At 43.3% G+C, this 20,058-nt stretch overlaps 1 protein-coding gene across 1 annotated transcript; it reads right to left on the bottom strand.

The window, feature by feature from the left end:
- Window positions 1-4,117: 4,117 nt before the first annotated feature.
- Window positions 4,118-19,977, bottom strand: gapdhs (glyceraldehyde-3-phosphate dehydrogenase, spermatogenic). Its single transcript, XM_063199451.1, has 11 exons — window positions 19,882-19,977; window positions 10,694-10,760; window positions 8,985-9,081; window positions 8,584-8,690; window positions 7,821-7,911; window positions 7,366-7,484; window positions 6,990-7,071; window positions 6,060-6,211; window positions 5,452-5,614; window positions 4,993-5,090; window positions 4,118-4,633 (listed from the first exon to the last, which is right to left on the bottom strand). Exons 2-11 carry the CDS (start codon window positions 10,720-10,722, stop codon window positions 4,564-4,566), a joined length of 1,008 nt encoding a protein of 335 aa, XP_063055521.1. The 5' UTR covers window positions 10,723-10,760; window positions 19,882-19,977; the 3' UTR covers window positions 4,118-4,563.
- Window positions 19,978-20,058: the final 81 nt, after the last annotated feature.

The following is a 20,058-nucleotide window of genomic DNA, read 5'->3' as shown; positions in this document are numbered from 1 at the left end:
CAGGGCCCCATGTGTACAAGGAGCCCACACAGTGTCCGATTTATGAATATATATGGCTGGGGGGTCCATTGGAGGTGAGATTGTATATAGAGCCCAAAACACAATTGTGAATAGCTCACTATCATATTGGGCTCCGTGGCCCATCATCGTAGAAAAATCCCAAAAGAACAGTAGAGCCTGACTGAGGTTTGCCCGGGAACATTTGAACGTTAAAAATGAGCTTTGAGTCTGTGCTTTGTCTGATGAGCTGAAATTGGACCCGTTTGGGCATGTAGATGTTGTTTATGCTTGGTGAAGAAAGGGAGAGGCCTTAAACATCGGGGACACAGTTCCCACAGTTAAACGTGGTGGTGGTGGGAGCATATCACACCGTGGGGCTATTTCGCAGTTTCACAGGGAGGCTTTTTTAGGGATTAGACAATATTGTTAGACATTTTAAGCAGAACATGCTTGTAATTTAAGATGAGACCTTTGCTGAATCTTCCAACAAGATGATAACTATGATCATGGAATGGCCCACATAGAATCCAGACCTAAATCCAATAGGCCCTATTGAATAGGGAATATGTGGGAGGTGCTAAAACAGAATGCTTGCAATCCATGCCATTTGGACCAGTAGAACAAATAGAAATGGAGGAATGGAGCAAACCTCTAAAGGAAACTGTGCCAACCAACTAGTCAAGACAATTGGTGGTACATTATTGAATTATGATGGCCAGGGGGCTAATAATTTTGTCCATGCCATTTTTTTTTCAAACTCTGTGTAGCAATATTCTACTTAGATGAATTGGACATTATCCCCAGAGTGTATTTGTTTCCAGAATAACAAAAACTGGTTGATAATGGAAAATTTCATGACAGGCTTTTCGTGCCTTTATTTTATAGAGTGGCGAGTTGACAGAAAATGCTTTGGAGAGAGAGATCGGGAAGGACCGGGAATTGGGCCAGAATTAAACCTGTGACCTATCACCTGCTGTACCAGAACGGTGCCTTAGACATTTAGGCACAGCCAAGGTCAATTGAACATTTTAAACCATTTAGAAATATAAGTCAGGAAAGGACAACACACAGTTTAATGGGGTTTTAAAAACATTTATTTCAGACATTCATTTAATGTCCAGCTTTACCGCAATACTTTTTTTTCATAACTATTCATTATAAAGTACCACTAAAACATGGCAACATCTATTGCTCACAGGACACACACAAACGGTCATTCTACCCTCTAAACTTCATACCGAGGAGACGACTAAGGAGTCTGAAAAATGCCTTGAAGAGTGTCTTTGGAAGACAAAAACTACTGAGAAGTAGTCACTCACTACACATGGCTTGAAGGCTTACAATAGCCCTATTATATGAGGTAGGGTAGGAATGGTGGTCCCACTGTGACATCCTGTAACGGATAGAGGTGAGGGAGTCTGGCAGAAGCGTACCTCTTGAAGTGCATCAGTGCATTTACAACAGCAGGCCTGTTGCTGTAGCCGGCCCACCCATACCTGCAAATAGACAGATTTCCACAAGTATTATTACAATGTCATACTGTATAGGGAGGAGTCGCTTATTCCTCCCCTACTGTGCGCATACCTCTGTATGTGACTTTCATGATATTTCCAAGGTGTTAATAGCCTATGTGGTGGATTGAGAGAGATTTTCGGGGCCTTGTAAGGACCAGGGTGCAGTCCAGTAATGTGTGGGTCCAAAGCATTACAAAGCATAAAAAATACACACCATCCGGGCTCTAAATTAACACTAGCCAACCGGCCAAATACTGGTGAAATTTCAGTTGGGCTGGTGGAAAAGGCCAACTTACTAGTCAATTTGATCCATTAGTGAGTGTTTGGCTAGTACAATTAGGGTCTACAAAGCCGGGCTTTAGCCATTTTTACTGGTGGAAAAAAGTCAATTTAGAGCCTTGCACAACATACTAGATCATATAACAGCAACAGTAACGTGTGACGACAGAGTACCAATCTGAATAGAAGGATACTTACCAACAAATCAGTGTGACAAAGTTGGCACAAGGAGAAAGTGTAGCATCAGCACCAAGATGTAGGAGTGGGTGTCACCTGACGTGGTCAGAGGACACAACCTGCAAAACACAGACGTGTGTACACATCTTAAGTCATGAAAAGCACAAAAAAATGAAGCCTATCAATAATATATTTAATCAATAATATGTCTAAAACTTACAGACTCCACTGCTTTGAGTCCCAGCACTGCTTCGTTGAGTTCCTGCACTGCCACCTTGAGTCCCAGCACTGCCACCTTGTGTTCCAGCACTTGCACTTTGTGTTCCAGCACTGCCACTTTGTGGGGCAGGAGTGCTGCCACCTTCTCCGGGTCTTTGGTATAGGAAGAAATATGGCACAATCCACCAAATGCTGTACTCTTTCAATCATGCAAAGCACATGCCACATGCCAACATGCTTTAGTACTGGTTATTCATATTATCACACATTATGTTCATATTATCACACATTATCACATTCATTTCAACTGGCTAAACTTGAATTACTTGAATACCTGAAAACATGACTTAGCCAGTTAAAAAAAATCCAGTGGTAAGTGCAAAATAATTATAGGCCTATACAGTGACTGCAAATAGCAATATGGGGTCAAGCAGGGAAGTTGGGTTTGAGTTGATATGGCAACGGGTCAGAGATATAGCACCCTAACAAGTTTGAAGTCTATGAGGGTAAGTCAAAGTCACTCCTTCGGTCATTTCCTCTAGCCTTGTGACCTGGTGTCGCCCCTTCTCTTGTAGAGAATGTTTCTACTAAGTTTAGGTGGCTGTTACCCCCTTCAATATTCCGATTGCAAATGAGAGAAGAATTTCTGAATAAGGTTTCTGCAAGATATTCAATAAAAACAAATTGGGATGTCATCGATCATTGATTCACAAGGCCAGATGAAACGACCAGAGGAAGGGATTGATTGGTAAGCAAATATAGTTAAGCTTGACTGGGACATCTGACATTTGGCCAGTGTGCTAAACAAATTTGATTGGCTATGAAGTTTGGCACCAAATCTGATCTATGGTATCTGGATCTATGATATGTCTTCACATTTTCACAGACAGTAAAACTACATGATGTGTACAAGGAATGGACTGAAGATCATATAAAATCAAATTGCCTGCCAAGGATTTATGCAGACCATAATTTGAAAAGATTATCATGGCACAAAAAACAAAACCAAATGATCGGGATGGTCTGGCGATCATTTGTGGCAAATTTAGTGGCAAGCAGGCAAAATATGTGGCAAGTGGAAACTAATCTTGGTGGCTATTTAATCTAATCATAGGTGATTGATGCAATACCTCTGGCGATATCTACTGTATCACTAGTGCCTCTTTTCCACTCCAGTTTTCTGGTAGGCCTACAGCTCCACACTGCACAACTCGGCCACCACTTTTTGCTTTACAATTAAGCTGTCTCGTGCCTATTCGAAAAGCAAGAAGTGGTGGCCGAATCGCGCTGTGTTGAGCTGTAATGTAGGCCTTCCAGAAAATCGCCAGTGGAAGAGGCAAAATGCACCAAAAGTCTGCACTAGAGATTAGAAACCACTAGAGGGGGTCAGAAGACCACATTTAACAAGTTTCATGAAAATTGAGCACAGCCTGTGGCCAGTGCAAGTTTAGCTTCACTTTCCGGTTTTGAAAATGGTGAGGAAATGTTAACACCATAAATTCATGTTAATTGAATTAGTTTTTCACCATGAATTGTAGGATCAAAGTTTATGCACATGGACGCATTTCCATCTTGCATCTGTTGGTGGTGCTAGACTACAGTATTTGCCAGAGCCGTTAATCTTATATCTGCTCTGGTATTTGCTCCATTGACATGAAACTTGCTTTTGTTTCCTTTGAGCTGTCCTTAATCAGTGTGCCAAATTTAAAATAATTAACCAAATGGTTCATTGGACTGCCATAGACATCTGTGGCAGAGAAATAATAAAAATAGTTGAAAACTAATAAAATAATAATAATAAAAAATAAAAGTTAGAAACACAATGGCAACTTCACATATTTATGAATTATGTGAAGTGACTTTACATAATTATTGTTAATGTGAAGTCAGCATTTAATTAGCACAATACAGGACAACACAAAGTGTACTGGGTTTTTTGAAACATATTTATTATTTCAGATGTCCTCTTTAGTCACGGTACAGCTTTCACCATAATTGTTTCTTTTATAACCGTTAATTCTCAAACACCAATATAACATGGCAACACCCAGTATGGAAACACCTACAGCAATGCTCGTTTGAGGGGGTGACACAGACACAAATACTGTCAATTCAAAATGTCCGCCTCCAAGTGCGCCGACTTCTCTTTGTAAAAGGAAAACAAACTAATAATCACACACGAGAGACCGCTACAGAGCCTAAAAAAATGCCTTGTAGAGTGTTTTGGAGGAGACGAAAGCAGGTAGAGCTAGTGAGGGGAAGTCACTATGGCTTGAACTATGAGGTGAGTGCATGTAAAAGAAGGAACGGTGGTCCCACTGCGGCCTCTTCTTCTAAGGGCTAGAGGTGGGTGGGTGAGTTGGGGGGGGTCCGCTTACTCCTTGGAGTGCATGTACAGGAGCAGGTCAGCCACACGGTTGCTGTAGCCGTACTCGTTGTCATACCTGTAAAAACAGACACATTATTACCATAGTTACTATGCTATTTCAAAGAGGTAGGGCTGCGCACTGCCAATTGTGCAAGAACAAAATTCATTTTTAAATTAAAACATGCAATGTTTTGATCAGCCTGGATCTCTGTCAGACATACAGCTACCATGTTACACAATACAATGTGCAGCACACAATTGCAGTGCAGATACATCTTCATGAATTTGAATACCATTCGGAAGTCAATTCATTCCATTAGTTGAATTAGAAAACCATGCTATTTTGATTCACAATTTACGTAAAAGTGAAATATTTAGAGCCTTTGTGTCCGTTTTGTATATTAACAGTTTAAGTCATGTATTAAGAGAACTCACCAGGAAATCAGTTTAACAAAGTTGTCGTTAAGGGAGATTCCGGCACCGGCATCGAAGATGGAGGAGTGGGTGTCACCGACAAAGTCAGAGGAGACAACCTGTACACACACACACACACACACACACACACACACACACACACACACACACACACACAGAAATGCACAAGTGTTACATCAGGGGCCACCCAAGAGTCCAAACAAGTCCTTCTTAGATTTCTTCATCAATCACTTATTAGTGTTATAAATAATAAATAAAGCATAAGAGATAAAATATAATCTAGAAGAAGAAGAAGAAGAAGAAGAAGAAGAAGGAGAAGGAAAAGGAGAATAATAATAATAATAATAATAATAATAATAATAATAATAATAATAATAATAATAATAATAATAAGAAGAAGAAGAAGAAGAAGAAGAAGAAGAAGAAGAAGAAGAAGAAGAAGAAGAAGCGCAAACATACAGAGTCCTCTGTGTATCCCAGAATGCCTTTCATGGGTCCGTGTGCGGCCTTCTTGACGGACTCCTTGATGTCGGCGTAGCTGGCTGGCCGGGACAGGCGGCAGGTCAGGTCCACCACGGACACGTCGGCCACAGGCACGCGGAAGGCCATGCCGGTCAGTTTGCTGCAGCAGGTGAATTATTTAATTGAGTTGCATGCACAGTATTACATATCAAAATCTTAAGATAAGTTTAAGGATCAAACTTCAGTTGCTTTTACGGCCATCCAAGTGTCATATTAACAAAGTCGTAGTTATGAAAGAAAGAAAACGAATACATAATAGCTCCGGGAGCTACTTCAGATGTGGTATTTAAAATCGCCATGTGTCTTTCAAGTTTCTCTTCATTTATGTGACTATCATTGCCATTTTGAAAAAAAAAACTGTCAGGAGATGCTTAAAATGCTCTTCGATCTGATATATTTTTAGCTGAAGCCAAGCTTAGCATTCCTGCTGGATTCATTCTATCTACCTACAAAGTTGTTGATAATGCCAGCTCTATGGCAGTCAATACAATGTGATGGCAATAGATGCACTAGAGGTGTGTGGGTGCGTTGTGGTGCCAACTGACCCGTTGAGGTCGGGGATGACCTTGCCGACGGCCTTGGCGGCACCAGTGGAAGCAGGGATGATGTTCTGGTGGGCACCACGGCCATCGCGCCAGGCCTTGGCGGAGGGGCCGTCCACTGTCTTCTGGGTGGCGGTGTAGGCGTGGACTGTGGTCTGGCAAGGGGGAAAGAGAAATTATTAAATGATGATGAAAACTACTCTACATTATCATTATTACTTTTTATTACGTAATAGTGTTTTATATTGAAAATATGAAAACTTGACTCCACTAAATGGGGTGGTGTTATAGTGGATTGGCTAGAGCAGTGGTTCCCAACCTCTGGGTCGGGACCCACCTTATGGGTCGCCAAAGATCCACAGGGGGTCGCGGAGCCCTCTTGATTTTAAGGGGTTTCATTTTAAATATATATATAGCCCATGTTAAATAAAAGACAAAGCATTTAACTAATAAATGCATAGAAGCAACAAATTGTAAGTGCTACATTAAACATTTCTTCTATATTTGACCAAAGACGAATTGAGGAATAAAATAACTAAAATTAGTTTTCGCAGGAAACAGAGGGCATCTTGTGACTCCGTCTCATGCGGGTGCTCGCGTGGTTGGGTCACCAAAGCTTACAATAGTTAAAACATGGGTCCCTTAAGAAAAAGGTTGGGAATCACTGGGCTAGAGCATGTGTACTGTGAATGGGAAACCACTGACAGATGGCAATCCTGTCTATCTTCACCATCTTATAATACATTATGTAATATGTCATTGCAACTTCTGTCTGTTGATTAGTTACGGTTTTTATCGTTCTGTCTTTATTGGTTCAAATGTAGACAGATCAGTTTTCATGATGTGATATAACAGTCAAAGCAAAGGCATCACAGCAGTCTGGCTATAATGAAGGTACTAAATGAAGGTGCCCGGCCTATATGATCTTCTTACCATGAGAGCCTCCTCGATGCCGAAGTTGTCATGGATGACCTTGGCCAGAGGAGCTAGGCAGTTGGTGGTGCAGGATGCGTTGCTATGGGCGACACACAAGACTACCTGTTATTCATCTGAGCTTGTGAAGGCTCACTCAACGCTTGCGTATACTGAGCAAGGAATTCAGGACACACACTGGATTGCACTCAAAATACACAAATCAATCAATATATAGTTCGGGTATAATCAACAATGGATTCAAACTTATACCAAATTGCAACACCCACAATGTAGCATTAGACCTATTTAACAAAATGTATTTACGCATTCTTCATGCTTGTACTACTACTAACAATTTTTTTTCACAGAGAAATGTGCGTGGCGAGAGCCTCACCTGACAATGGTCATGCTGGATGGGTCGTATTTGTCCTCGTTGACTCCCATGACGAACATGGGTGCGTCAGGGGAGGGGGCAGACACCACAACACGCTTGGCACCTCCCTGGATGTGAGCCTGCAGGGGGAGGGGAAAATCATTACAGGATGCAACAACAGTAAATCTGAATAAAAATAAAACATTGCAAACACAACTCAAAATGCTAATGCAATATTTTATAATTTGGGGAAAAAAGCTGTAAAAATATGCATACAACTATATGTCGTACATCTTCTAGCACTATATAAAAAACATCCAGAAAAACACTGCAATAAAAGTTGTACTGCAATAAAACAGGTGAAAGTCCTTAAGGGGCTATTCCACCAAAAACACTAAAAATTGATGGTTCAGAGGACCCCATAACGGTCAGCATGGCATGGCAGGAGGTGGTCAGTTGAGGTGTGGGCTACTTACGGAAGCCTTCTCGATGCTGAGGAAGACTCCGGTGGACTCCACCACGTACTGGGCCCCAGCGCTGCCCCAGGGGATCTCAGCTGGCTTCATACTGCACACAGGGAAGAGGAAGAGGAGGAGGAGGAAGAGGAGGAGGAAGGAATGAGAACACATTGGGAGAAATAAAATTAGCAGGGTGTCTATAGATTTGATCTAAGTTCATTTTAAATTATTTATTTATTTATTTATTATAATTTTTAAGACGCTTGAATGTCATTTTCAGAAAAATTAAGGCCAACTCGTGAGCTCATATACGTGAAAATAAAGCAAAAAAAATGACGGTGCATGCGTGTCTAACTTCAATGAGCTGGTAGAGCCCAAAAGCCATGAAAGCAATACTGCACAGGTTCTGTAGACGTGGCTACTGAACCATTTTCAGCAACACATGGATGACTGAATGATTCTTCCCTAGACATCTGGATTGAAAATTTAAGAGGCCTTATTTGACAAAAAACGAAATTTAATACAATTTAAGACTTTTTAAAGACCCACACCCACCCTAATTAGGCTGCTCAGAGGGTGACTGACCGGGGCACCAGAACATTATAATTACAGTTAGCTGCACACATACTCAGCCTAGTGCCACTCATTCATAACCCCTTCATGGGCCTTTTTTCACGTCACATCAGACACCTTTGATTTGATGTATACAAAGAAGGTATAAGTTGCAACCTCTGGCATAGACCTAGTAAATATACATGGCAGTGCAGGCTAGGGCACTCACCACTGGAACACAGAGATGCTCTGTCCATCGACAAGCAGTTTGTTGCCATCGTGCTCCACCTCGCCCTTGTAACGTCCGTGGGTGGAGTCATACTTGAACATGTAGACCTTTGGGACAAAAACACAGTGAAATAAATAAATGTGTGGAACAAACAAACAAACAAAGAAACAAACAATAGTTGGCTGGAGCATTTTTGTTACACTTATATATTAATAAATTCATAAATCTTGCAAGTATGTTCTTTGATGTAAAACATATGTGTGTAACTGAATAATACACTTTAAGAGTCATCACCGTATTATAGAAAAGTGCCACAGTGGAAATGTCTCCACTGCTTCAAACTGGCAGTAAGCAAAATCTGCTAGTGCTGATAGTGTTAGTGTGCTGGTGCGTTGTCTCACCATGTACTGGAGGTCGATGAAGGGGTCGTTGATGGCTGCGACTTTGATGCCCTTATCCAGGCAGGCCCTCAGGACCAGGCGACCGATGCGGCCAAAGCTGTGATGTGGCACATCAAAGACAACATGGTCACATTGACAGCACGTTCACCCTCAACCATTAAGCTGCTACACATCGGCACTGGCAACTAAATGGCAGTGTAATGCAATACACTATGACTACAAAGGGTTTCCCACAACCAAAAATAGCTTATCCACTGCTGCATTTAAATGTGATGCCTGGTTTTATCTTTTATTTTGATATAATAAGATTATTTACATCTGTATCTAATCAGGCATCTGTACTGGCAGGTTTACTGCCTCATAACATGAGGCCCAAGGGTGGTAGGTACTGGTAGGATGTCAGCTATTGAATATAGATCCTAATATGCTATGCTTAGTCACTTTAAGTTGCATGTACAGCTCCACATATCAAACTGTTGTCGTTCACAGAATGGCTGTGGAGATTTCCAGGGGGTTCCCCAAGGTAATACAGACATGATGCATTAATTATATACTCCCATAACTCCCATAGGAATTCTGAAAAAATGTACTAGACTAACAACAATTCCTAATTAAAACCCTCAAGTACCATTAAGTGCCAGAAGAGAAGCAGTTCTCTTGGCTTGAAGGCTAAGATACAGTATTTTCAAAATTCTAAAAGTGTCCTAATCGGCATTATCAGCACTGGTGTTTATACTAGAAGAGGCAGCTTTGGCTAACTGCGAGACAGCGATATCAGCAAGGCTATGCACAAGATTAGTGATAGACTGGTAAAAAAGTTTTAGTTATAGCAGTATTATTGTGTCTTTGGAGAAACTAGTGAGAAGCCAGGAATGCAGATGTATGTGCACATGCTTAGCTATGTAGGGTGATACCTCAGCAGACTGACATCTATTACAGAAGTGATTCTATAGATTCTAGCAAGCTGTGTGGTTTCGGTCCACCGGACGCATGTGACTTGGTGCAACGGTGTACGTGCAGGCTGCCCCACACACGCACACAAGACACACACGCACACAGGACACACACGCACACCTCATGCAGCCCTGCTCTGCTCTGGTGGGCTTACTGCTCATCCCACTTGCTCTAATCCTGTTGTTATAATCGCTCACAACCCAATTGCTTCCTCACCCTTACAGTACCTCGCGCTGACACACCGCATGGGTGGATGCAGGTGCTGTGTGCGTGCGTGTGCGTGTGTGTGTGTGTGTGTGTGTGGAGGAGGTGATTTGTCCTCAACTGGTTTTTACTCTCTTCAACTAATGCTGTTCTGATTCTGCCTCTTTTTCTCCAATTCACCTATTAATACTCAGTGCTACACTCACGTTCCTTTTCAAACTTCAGTAACGTACACAGATGCTGTATTAATGTTCTCATTTCATTTTATCTACCTAAGAGACAGTTCAGTTTGTTTGGAAATGTACCACTGGTGTTTTACAAGTCCAGGTCAAGTGTCTCAACTGACGTGTTCAGTGTGAGTCTAGGTTTGGCTGTGAGTTTCCAGTTTTGCCAACACTGTAATATGTGGTATAGGTCTACTGTAATATGTGGTTTATGGATCCTGCCATTCCCTACCACGCAGGTGATGACTCAAAGTCTTTTTAATCTCCCATCAGAGAGTTTTTAGTCTCCCATCAGAGAGTGAGTATACAGGTAGAGAGGCAGCTTACCCGTTGATTCCAACGCAGAGTTCAGGCATTATTGCGACTTAGGGGGGATGTTGTGGTCTCTGTGGTCCTGTAAAAGAGAGAGAGAGAGAGAGGGAGAGAGAAGAGGGCAGAGTGGTGAGTTGGCATGTCAGCATGGTAACCAGGTTCTCACGGAGGTTCGGCTTACAAAACCAACCAACACCTGAAAGGGAGCTTGGTCAATTGGCTCCCACTGCTGCTGCACACATCATTGATGCAGACGTTTGTCCTTTGCTGCTGCTGAAAATAGCAACATTTATTTGTACAAGGAAGTGCCAAATATAGCAGCATCCGCGTTTTAACTCCACATAATGTGAGGAAAAAACACTTATCATTCAACAAACACTGCAAAGTTGAGAAATGCCCTCAGCAATCTTGAATGTTATAGAGCCGTCCGGGTACACTTTGTGCCTCTCTATTACATCACACAGTGAGTGCTGCAGTCTGCTCACTCTGCGGCGAAACCTTTTAGAAAAAATCCATAAGCAATTTATGAGGTCCTCCCGCTACGTACGGTGTAGTTTGTTTGCGGCCCCCTTCTCTGAGTGGAGGATCTGAGAGGCGTGCCTTGGGTACGGCCCTTTTGACTTGAGCAGTTTCGCATGTTCTTTAGGGGAGGGGTTCCCAAACTTAATGGCAAGGCCCCCCATATACCAGTAGATTACAGTCAAGGCCCCCCTTACATGGGTTGTGCCACACATTTTTTTTGTGCACCCCTACAACTACAGTCTAAGGTATGTGATTCAGTGCCCCACTGGGAAATACATAAAAAATAAGGATAGTAGTAGTAGTAATGTTCAGAGATGCAATAGATAATAACACAGTTCCTAATTAGTGGGAGTATCTTTCATCTTATTTTTTATTTTATTTTGGTGTAACTTTTTCAATTCAATTATTAATTGTGTTTTTCCTATACCTTTCCCGTCACGGCCTCCAAGGGGTCCCCGGCCCCACTTTGGAAACCACTACTTGGGAGTAGCGCGGTGGGGGGTGTCTGTTTAACATGCTGCGCAGCAGAGGGCCAAGTCTCCCGAGTGAAACCCATTGCCAAGCCCTTTCTGTTCAGCTGGACGGTGTCCAACAGCCCCATTGTGAGCTACGAAGAGGAACAGGCCGGCTAGCGAAAGGAACGGCACCAAAGCCTGTTGGAACCTGCATGGCTAAACAACACTCCCTCCTATCCTTCTCCCTCTCCTGCACAACGCCCCTTCTGAACTCCCCTATACACACACAGACAGATTCACCACCCAGCCACACACCCCCTGGCCTTTTTTTACATAAGCTCTCCAGCTCTGCCTGGGCTCTTGGTATTCCTGTCGTATTGTGTGAGTGGGGTTTTTTTTTGGTGGAGCCACAACGTGTCATATCATTCCCATTCCCCAATGCATACTGACTGAGGTCTCGAGCCTCTGGGGCTGTGGCAAGAGCACAAAGGACACTCTTTTAGTGCCATTGTTTTTGAGGTGGCATGTGTAGGCTGCGGAAGCCTTTTGCCAAGTATGCATTAGGCAAAAAAAAGGCCTTGCGAGCAAGACAGCGCAAGCACTTCCAGCCGGATGGCCCTGAGTGGAGAGGGTATGCGTCTCGTGTAAAAACTTGATTTTCGACAGTGGAATAGTATAGTTGTGCAATAGATTTGTAGCTAAGCGTTGTCGTTTTAACAGATAGGCAGACCTGGATAGGACCCAAATGTTTAACTTTATGAGTCCTTATAAGGAGATGTGAAGAGATAGAGGGGAGCAGAGGAAGGGGGAAGGAACCGTGGCAAGGACACAGGAAGCTAGGCGTGAGACATTTGCAGTAGTAAGATAGAAAAGGCTTCCGTTACGGGCCATATGTAGACTGGCACCAGGAGAATCTAATCTGGAAATGCTCACAGGTCAATTGAAACTTTTTTGTTTTGCTGCAGGTCTGTGCAATTGGTTTAGATCTCCTAAAAAAACAAGACATTTTAGTTAATAGGCTAAGAAGTGATGAGAAAAGTTGCTACTGGCAACTACAGGTAACCTGCAGTGGTGACTCAAATGTCTTACAAAAGGACATAAAGAAAAAAAAGAAAAAAAAAAGAAAAAAAAACAGGACAAAACGTTCTCAGATCCCAATTAGCTTTACGCAACACCTTTTCAATGCAACGCTGCTGACCGTACAGACAGCAGAGGTTGATATATGGGGGAAGGTGAGCATACTGCAAAAACCTTTGGCTGGCAGTGTGGAGAAGAAAAAATATGCAAGCCTCAGCTGCATGTATCTAATTTAAAAACATGGCTCCAATATTTGTGGTTGCATTTAATTAACCTGCTTGAGAGTTGAAAGTATTGGGATTTTATTTACTAGCCATTTGCTCAACAACATTTGTTACATAATATCACAATGCTATGCTATAGACCTATTACATAATGTCCTATATGCAATATATAGCCTATTACACTGACTGAACTACTGCAGCCTGTGCTAAATAGTACTTGAATTTATATGTAAAGCATGATATAATATCATGGTTTACACAACATTATAATAGAGAGCAAACCAATTGGTCATCTCTAAAAATGATGAAGACTAGTATGCAGTGACTTCACAGTCATGACCGGTTTAGTCTATGGGTTCATTGAATGAGTTCATTTATTGTGCACCAGTCCATTAGTCACTCAGGCAGGTGTAACTGTGGTCATAATTGATTTGTCCTGACTGTACTGGTGTGCTGTGGCCTGGTAATTGAGGTCATGTGTTGGGCAGACCTGAGTTCCAAGCGAAGTGTCAGAAAGGGACACCTTTTCAAAATCCATTCCAGTTTTCCAACTAACCCGACCAGCCAGACAAACCAAAAGCATTAACCATTAATAACACGATTACGTGCACTGAAATATTGTTGCTTTTTAATTTTTATTTTTAATTTTTTTTGGTCTTTTAGACTCCATAATGGACAGGACAATACGAGAGGTGGACAGGAAGCGAATGGGGAGAGAGACGGGGAGGGGTCAGCAAAGGACCCGGGGTCAACCGCATGGCAGGCAAGCGCCCCACCGGATGGCCATGGCAGGACCAATATTGTTGCTTTCTAATGTACCTTACATTGTTACATTATACTTAGCTGATTTTCTTTAACCAAAGCAAATGACAGTACAGTTCTTTAGGTACAGGGTATTGGTTAAGGTCCCTGGAGCAGTATGGGGTTAGATGCCTGGCTCAGGTGCACCTCAGCCACGGATGCAGGTGTAAGGGTGGTATTCGAGCCTGAAACCCTCTGACCCCAAGACCAACTCTCTAAACATCAGGCAACTGCTGTTCCAATTCTTACGACTCAAATTGCAGGCTGTTGGTTAAATTACCTACTACCACAACCTCAGTTCTTCACTCATCTTCACAGAGCTGCTCAACTCTCCATCTAACACACATTAGCCATGGAGCATGGCCTTCATGGTTGTTATTTTATCAAAGTGGCGCTTGTCACTATCTTATCGAACCACTGAGCAAAGCCCATTTCCACTTGTCTCCACTTGATGCGATGGCAGAGCTCAGAGCTGGCAATGGACTCGGACTGACAATGGAGGCCACCAGTCACTGCCACCCTACACCCTCCCGCAACACACACACACACACACACACACACACACACCAGAGGACAGAACTGTGTGGCAATGGAAAGAGCTCACCCAGGGTGAATGCCACCTTCAGGCTCTTTGTCCTCCCTCTACTGCGGAGTGCACCCATCCTTTCAGAGCAGCCCCCCTCCCTTGTCACCCCTCTGGTAATGGGTATGACACAATGCTATCAGACTGTCTGTCTGTCTGCCCTGTCTGGTACTCCGTTTTGGGGCCTACATTAGAAGCTGCACCCCCCTTAGATATTGTTCTGATAATGGGTGTAAAAAGGCTATCAAATTGTCTGTCTTTCTGCCCTAGCTGTTGCCTGGCATTGGGGCCTTGCAACTGCACCCTCCATCCATACACTGACCGCACTGAAGGTTAACCTGACATGACAGCCTCTGCAGCATGACACTGCAAATGCTCAGTACAGGACACATAGCAACCCACGGACCAATGCAGGCCCATGCTGTAGTCTTACGCTGTTATCTTTGGGGTGGAGTGGGGTGATGTGCCTTCAAGTAAGATTTGTGGTGTGTTGTTGTGCACGCTAATAAGCACTGATGATGACCCCATGATAACAGCCTCAAGACGGAACCTGTGGCAAGGACTGAAGTGTACTAGACGCCTTCGAAAGGACGCAAAGGTTTGCCCTTGCATCTGGCGAGGAGGGGGGAGGAGGAGATCCTTATAAGCTCCTAATCTGTGCTCTTGTGAGAGAGAGAGAGAGAGAGAGAGAGAGGGAGCGAGAGAGAGACTGACGATGCACTTGTGGGCCAACTCAACAGCGCTGCGTGAGCCAACTAGTCCATCTGCATACGGTAATCCTAATCTCCCTAGCCAGCGATTGGAAGGTCTTTTTAAAGAGCCCCAATATCCTGGCCATAGGGATTGACTAACTGCCCTACTATGAACCAGGCTCAACAAGACTCAACAAAGCTCAATGTCACAACTTGGCCGGACTCGGATATGTGACTCTTTTTACTTAGACCAGAGTGGAGTGTGGCAGTGGTGAAGTCAGACTCAGGGACAAGTTTAAAGGCTCTACTTGTAAATCCTAGAGTATGTCTAGTATCTGTTAGTAATGCCAGAAGTGTCTAATTAGTATTGTCTAAAGTATCAATCAGTGGTAGGTAGTACAGTAGTACTACACTACTAGTAGTAATGCCACAAGTGAGATAGTCTGAAGACTACCTATGTGATTACTCATAGGAGGTGTGGTTTACGATGGCCCACTGGCCATTATGAATGTAAGCTTATAATTATGTATACGTAACTCATAGCCAATCGTGTCAGTTGTATCTATTCAAACAAACTGCAAGCTTCCCTTTGTCAAGTAACATGTGTCAATGCCTTTCCTTTCCACCCCTTCCCACTCTCTGATTGGCTCTGTAGCTCAGGCCCCTGCTTTTCGTAGAGAGTCCATGCTGTCTCAGATCGGAACGTTACAGGCTATTACCAAATAGTAATAACTCTGTCATGGTTGTAATTACACCAAGGCTAAACTGTGTGGTGATAGATTACCAAACATAAATCATGAAGTGAATGATGAATGGTTTACGAGTTCATCATCATCCACACTTCACAAGTGTCGTTTACAGCCCCCAAGGTTTGCACTCTTGTCAGTGCTCCCCATTGTGTGCATGTAAGCAACACTGTTGAAACACAACACAGTCCTCTTGTTTCTCTCTCCAGATTACAACATGTGGGTTTGACCAGTGACATATTCTCTGTTGTGGGTAGTAGACTGATCAATTGGTGCTGCTGCACAGAAGTGCAAATCTGCACAACATTGGCAACATTGCCAAAGAAGATGAGAAAAAAAAGAACAAAAAGATGTCTGGAGAACAGAGTGACCACTTGCATTAGGAGGAGGGGTGACATGTGACGCCTGTGTGAGCACAGTGTCCCACCTCTGCGTCTCCCAAATTCAATGCGGACCATTCAGTCCCCCAACCCACTGCCTACAGACCTGCATCACATGCAAGACAAGTGCTCTGCTGCTACATGTCATAATTTTCTGCATACAGTGTTAAATTAACCACTAGGACTTTAAAGTTTTGTTCATCAACATTCTGCAAAATGGGGAAAAAACTGAAAAAATGCCTATTCTACTGCTTGCAAGCAATAACTCCGCCTCCTCCCCCCCTCCAGCAGAAAGAGAAACACCTGTCTTATCAGCATGGCCACTGTCTGCATTCTGCTGTGATATCGCGCCACGCCTAAATCCTTCCCCCCGTCTCCCTCTGCCTCCCACCCCTCCCTAACAGACTGCCAGACAAAAGCCCAGCTCAGTGCAGCCCCAACCCAGTTTCTACCCCTGCGTCCATCTTTGCCTCTGCAAAACTGGAGCTATGAAAAAAAAGCAAAAAAAGGGGAGCCCAGATTAACTGGGTCAGTCCCCCTGGGGGCTTCCTCGAATGCTTACTGGACTAGAAGCCAAACAAAAGGACAAAAATACAGGGAGCGTCGGGACTGCCAAATGCCCACTTGGGCTACCATTGTGGTATTAAAACATCATTAAAAGCTTTTTTTTTATATAACGCTGTGGTTTGCTGAAGGCAGTCTAACGGCCTGTTGGTGACCATGTAGTGGGCAGTTAGGATGATAAAGACCATTAAAAGCTTTTGAGGGGTCGAGTATGGCAGGTTGTAGCAGTTTACATTTGCAGTTTGGCCTCCTCGACCTTGTGGCCCTCCCAGTGTTATAGTACACGTGGTATATTCAGATAGCTACATTCATTGTGGGAGGAATGGAAGAGAGAGATGTGTAAGTGCTGCATGTGTGTGTGTGTGTGTGTGTGTGTGTGTGTGTGTGTGTGTGTGTGTGTGTGTGTGTGTGTGACCCTCTGAGTCACCGAGCTACAGGATACCACGCTTGTGCGCACACACACACAGGCACGACGCCATTTTGAGGAAGTGCTGTGTCACGCAGAGAGCCGTTCACAATGGAGAGCCATTCGACCAGGACAAACTCATAGAAACAAACTACTTAAATATTTTAATAGCAGGCAAACTGCCTATCTGGAGGAGCAGTCAGAGAGTACAACTGACAGAGAGAGAGAGAGAGAGAGAGAGGTTGGGCCGCCCGCCACCTACCACCCTGACTCACTGACACTTCCTACATTCCTCTGTGAGAGGACAAACCAGTACTTTTCCACATGTGCACCTCTAAGAGCAAGAGAGAAGTGAGTGGTAATCATGGCCTCATGCTCCCTCCATTCACCGTGTCAGATACACCTACAGGTGCTGCCAGAGCCACGCCCTTACTCTACAAGAAAAACATCTTCACGTTTAAGTTTGAAGGTGCTTACAGTACAGTAGGTGATCTGATTAGCGTAATGCTGTAATGTAAACTTAGGGCTGTGTTTATTTTGTGAGGTGCAGCAGCCCTGTAGAAGACTGAGCTTTGCTTTCCTGGGACAATGTGTGCATTACTGAAATAAGCTCAATATTCACAAAAGGTTATGACATGTATCTCCCCATTACGAGTCTTCCAAGTTGTAACATATTGACAGCATGGTAATTGCAGCACTATCATAAAATATGTGATGTGCATATTGGTTATGAAAAATTACATCAGCATGCATGTACTGCACCTAACCTCCAGTAACAGTTTCTACCAGTTTAAAAAATATGCAATTGCTAAAAGTACCTTCAGTCTACCAACGAGGTAGAAGCTCATATTTATTTAACGTTGAATCTACTGTAATCTTGCAAAAGAAAAAGCCTGTCTGTGGCTCATAGGCTATATCCAGAGCGCTGTAAGTGGCAGATAGAGAGAGAGAGAGAGAGAGTGTGTGTGCTAGGAATCTGAGCCAGAGAGGGAGGCGTGGCCTGTCTCTCCTGTATGGTCTTCCTGCATTGCACATTGCTGTGTCACACTGCAGGTAAGCTAGCCTGTTACCTTCAACGGGACAACGACCAAAATTCGGGATGAATTCACCAAGAATCCCATAAAAACACGTGTACTACAAAGCCAGGACAGGGGAAATAAATTAGGCTTTTGATGATAACTCGGCATCAATGTATATTATGTTCTAATATAGCTATGAAGAAAAATACATTATTCAATTTTATGTATGTATAAGGACGCTGAAATAGATATGCAGCCGCACTGTCTGCATCAATTATTTTCCGGCAGGAAGACTCCAGAGACCGAGGGGAGGAGGAAGCTGGCCGCGTGATGTAAGAAATGTGACAGCTCAGAAACTACAGGAAGAGGGCGGATCTCCCTGTCACGAAAAGGAATGAATGAGTAAAAATTGTACTTCCACTGAATGAACTAACGTTACGCATTATAATACCGAAAATAAGACAGATGGAACGGAACAGAACAGTATGTTAAACGGAAATACTCAAATGAGCAGTGGGGAGGGGACACTTCAAAGGCAAAGCACGCGCATCATCACATCCATTAGCTAACATGAAGCTGCATGATGCTGCGCACGTAGACAACCGTGCTATTTTTTAAGCTCGTGGGCTACTGGCTAATAGCTTCCCAAAGCTAAGCGGTTGCGGCCTAAACATATTGCGGCGAAATAAAAATAACTAAACCCATTTCAGAAAGGGGTCTTTAAACGCCTAACCACAGCACTGCGCCACACAGCATCTTTTATTGGCGTTGAAATACGACCTTGACCTTCACCAAAGACGAGATGCCACATGATGCGCGTTATTATCTTTATCATCCCCCAAAGCCTGGTCCTACTTGTTGCTCCAAGTCATGCAAACATTGAGAACAATTAACTTAGTTCTACAACATCATCAGCCACACGGCAACAACGAAAAAAAGCCCATCTATTTAACTCGTCTATTTTTCAGTAGGCCTAATTTACCATTTTGGCGATTTGGAGATTTCACACGCAGGAATTCTGATATTAACTTAATAATTATATGCTTCCGTCTTAACAACTTGGTTGAATGGTTGAACTGAGATATGTGTTATAGCAAACTGATAAATTCACATCTGATGTTGAATGTTACTCGGTGTTCTTGGCCGACCCAGACAGACGCCCGTTGATGTGACGCAATTTCAGAAATCGTGCAGCTAGTGTACACCATCTAGCACGTAGCAAATTTGCTAACTCGTAGGATAGCATTACTGATCAATGGAGTTCATTTGTTCAGTCAACTCCTTGTATTTCAAGCATGAGTATATGAATTGTTAACTAAAAATGTTACCGATGTCTACATTTTATTTCGTGATGCTTAGCATCACGAGATGCTGCCTACCTTCTTCCGCAAAATGAACCTACACCGGTAGCTATCCCAGCGCGCGCTATATCGAATTACAATGGTCCCGTGCCATTCATTGAATAAGTTATGTCTGCATATATCAGTGGTTCAGTGGTTTTGTTCCACAATTTCGAATGAACCATTTGCTTGCGATCGAATAGAATGACATCCTATTACATAACACATTTCATATGCGTCAAGGCCAAATGGGGGACATATCCCTTCCTATTCTATTTGCCCCCGTCCGACAAACTACAGAATAGCCTCACAAATGAATAGTATCCTATATTATTGAAGCAATTACATACCTGCCATAAATGCATGCCATTTCTAAAGGACTCATTTCACTCACCTCACGACAAGATGCTGCAGTGTCTGCTCAGCTTACAAGCAACGCCTCTCGCTTTTATACAGGACACGTGCACCCGCTCAGTCTCCCTGGAAACGTGACGTCACGCTCTCCGCCATGGAACGATTTTACAAGCGCAGACAGAGGTGATGAGACAAGATACGAGGCGATGGTCACGGC

Source organism: Engraulis encrasicolus, chromosome 5, assembly GCF_034702125.1.
Source record: "Engraulis encrasicolus isolate BLACKSEA-1 chromosome 5, IST_EnEncr_1.0, whole genome shotgun sequence".
NCBI lineage: Eukaryota > Metazoa > Chordata > Actinopteri > Clupeiformes > Engraulidae > Engraulis > Engraulis encrasicolus.
Note: the sequence above shows the minus strand (reverse complement) of the source record. Positions and strands in the feature narration are given on the sequence as shown.

Bases quoted from the DNA above. Each gene is read 5' to 3' on its own strand.
- gapdhs (XM_063199451.1), bottom strand. From the start codon at position 10,722: ATGCCTGAACTCTGCGTTGGAATCAACGG. The intron at 8,691-8,984 runs GTGAGACAACGC...TTTGTCCCAAAG, and splicing joins TCATCGACCTCCAGTACATG to GTCTACATGTTCAAGTATGA. The intron at 5,615-6,059 runs GTCAGTTGGCAC...CACCTGCTGCAG, and splicing joins GTCATCCCCGACCTCAACGG to CAAACTGACCGGCATGGCCT.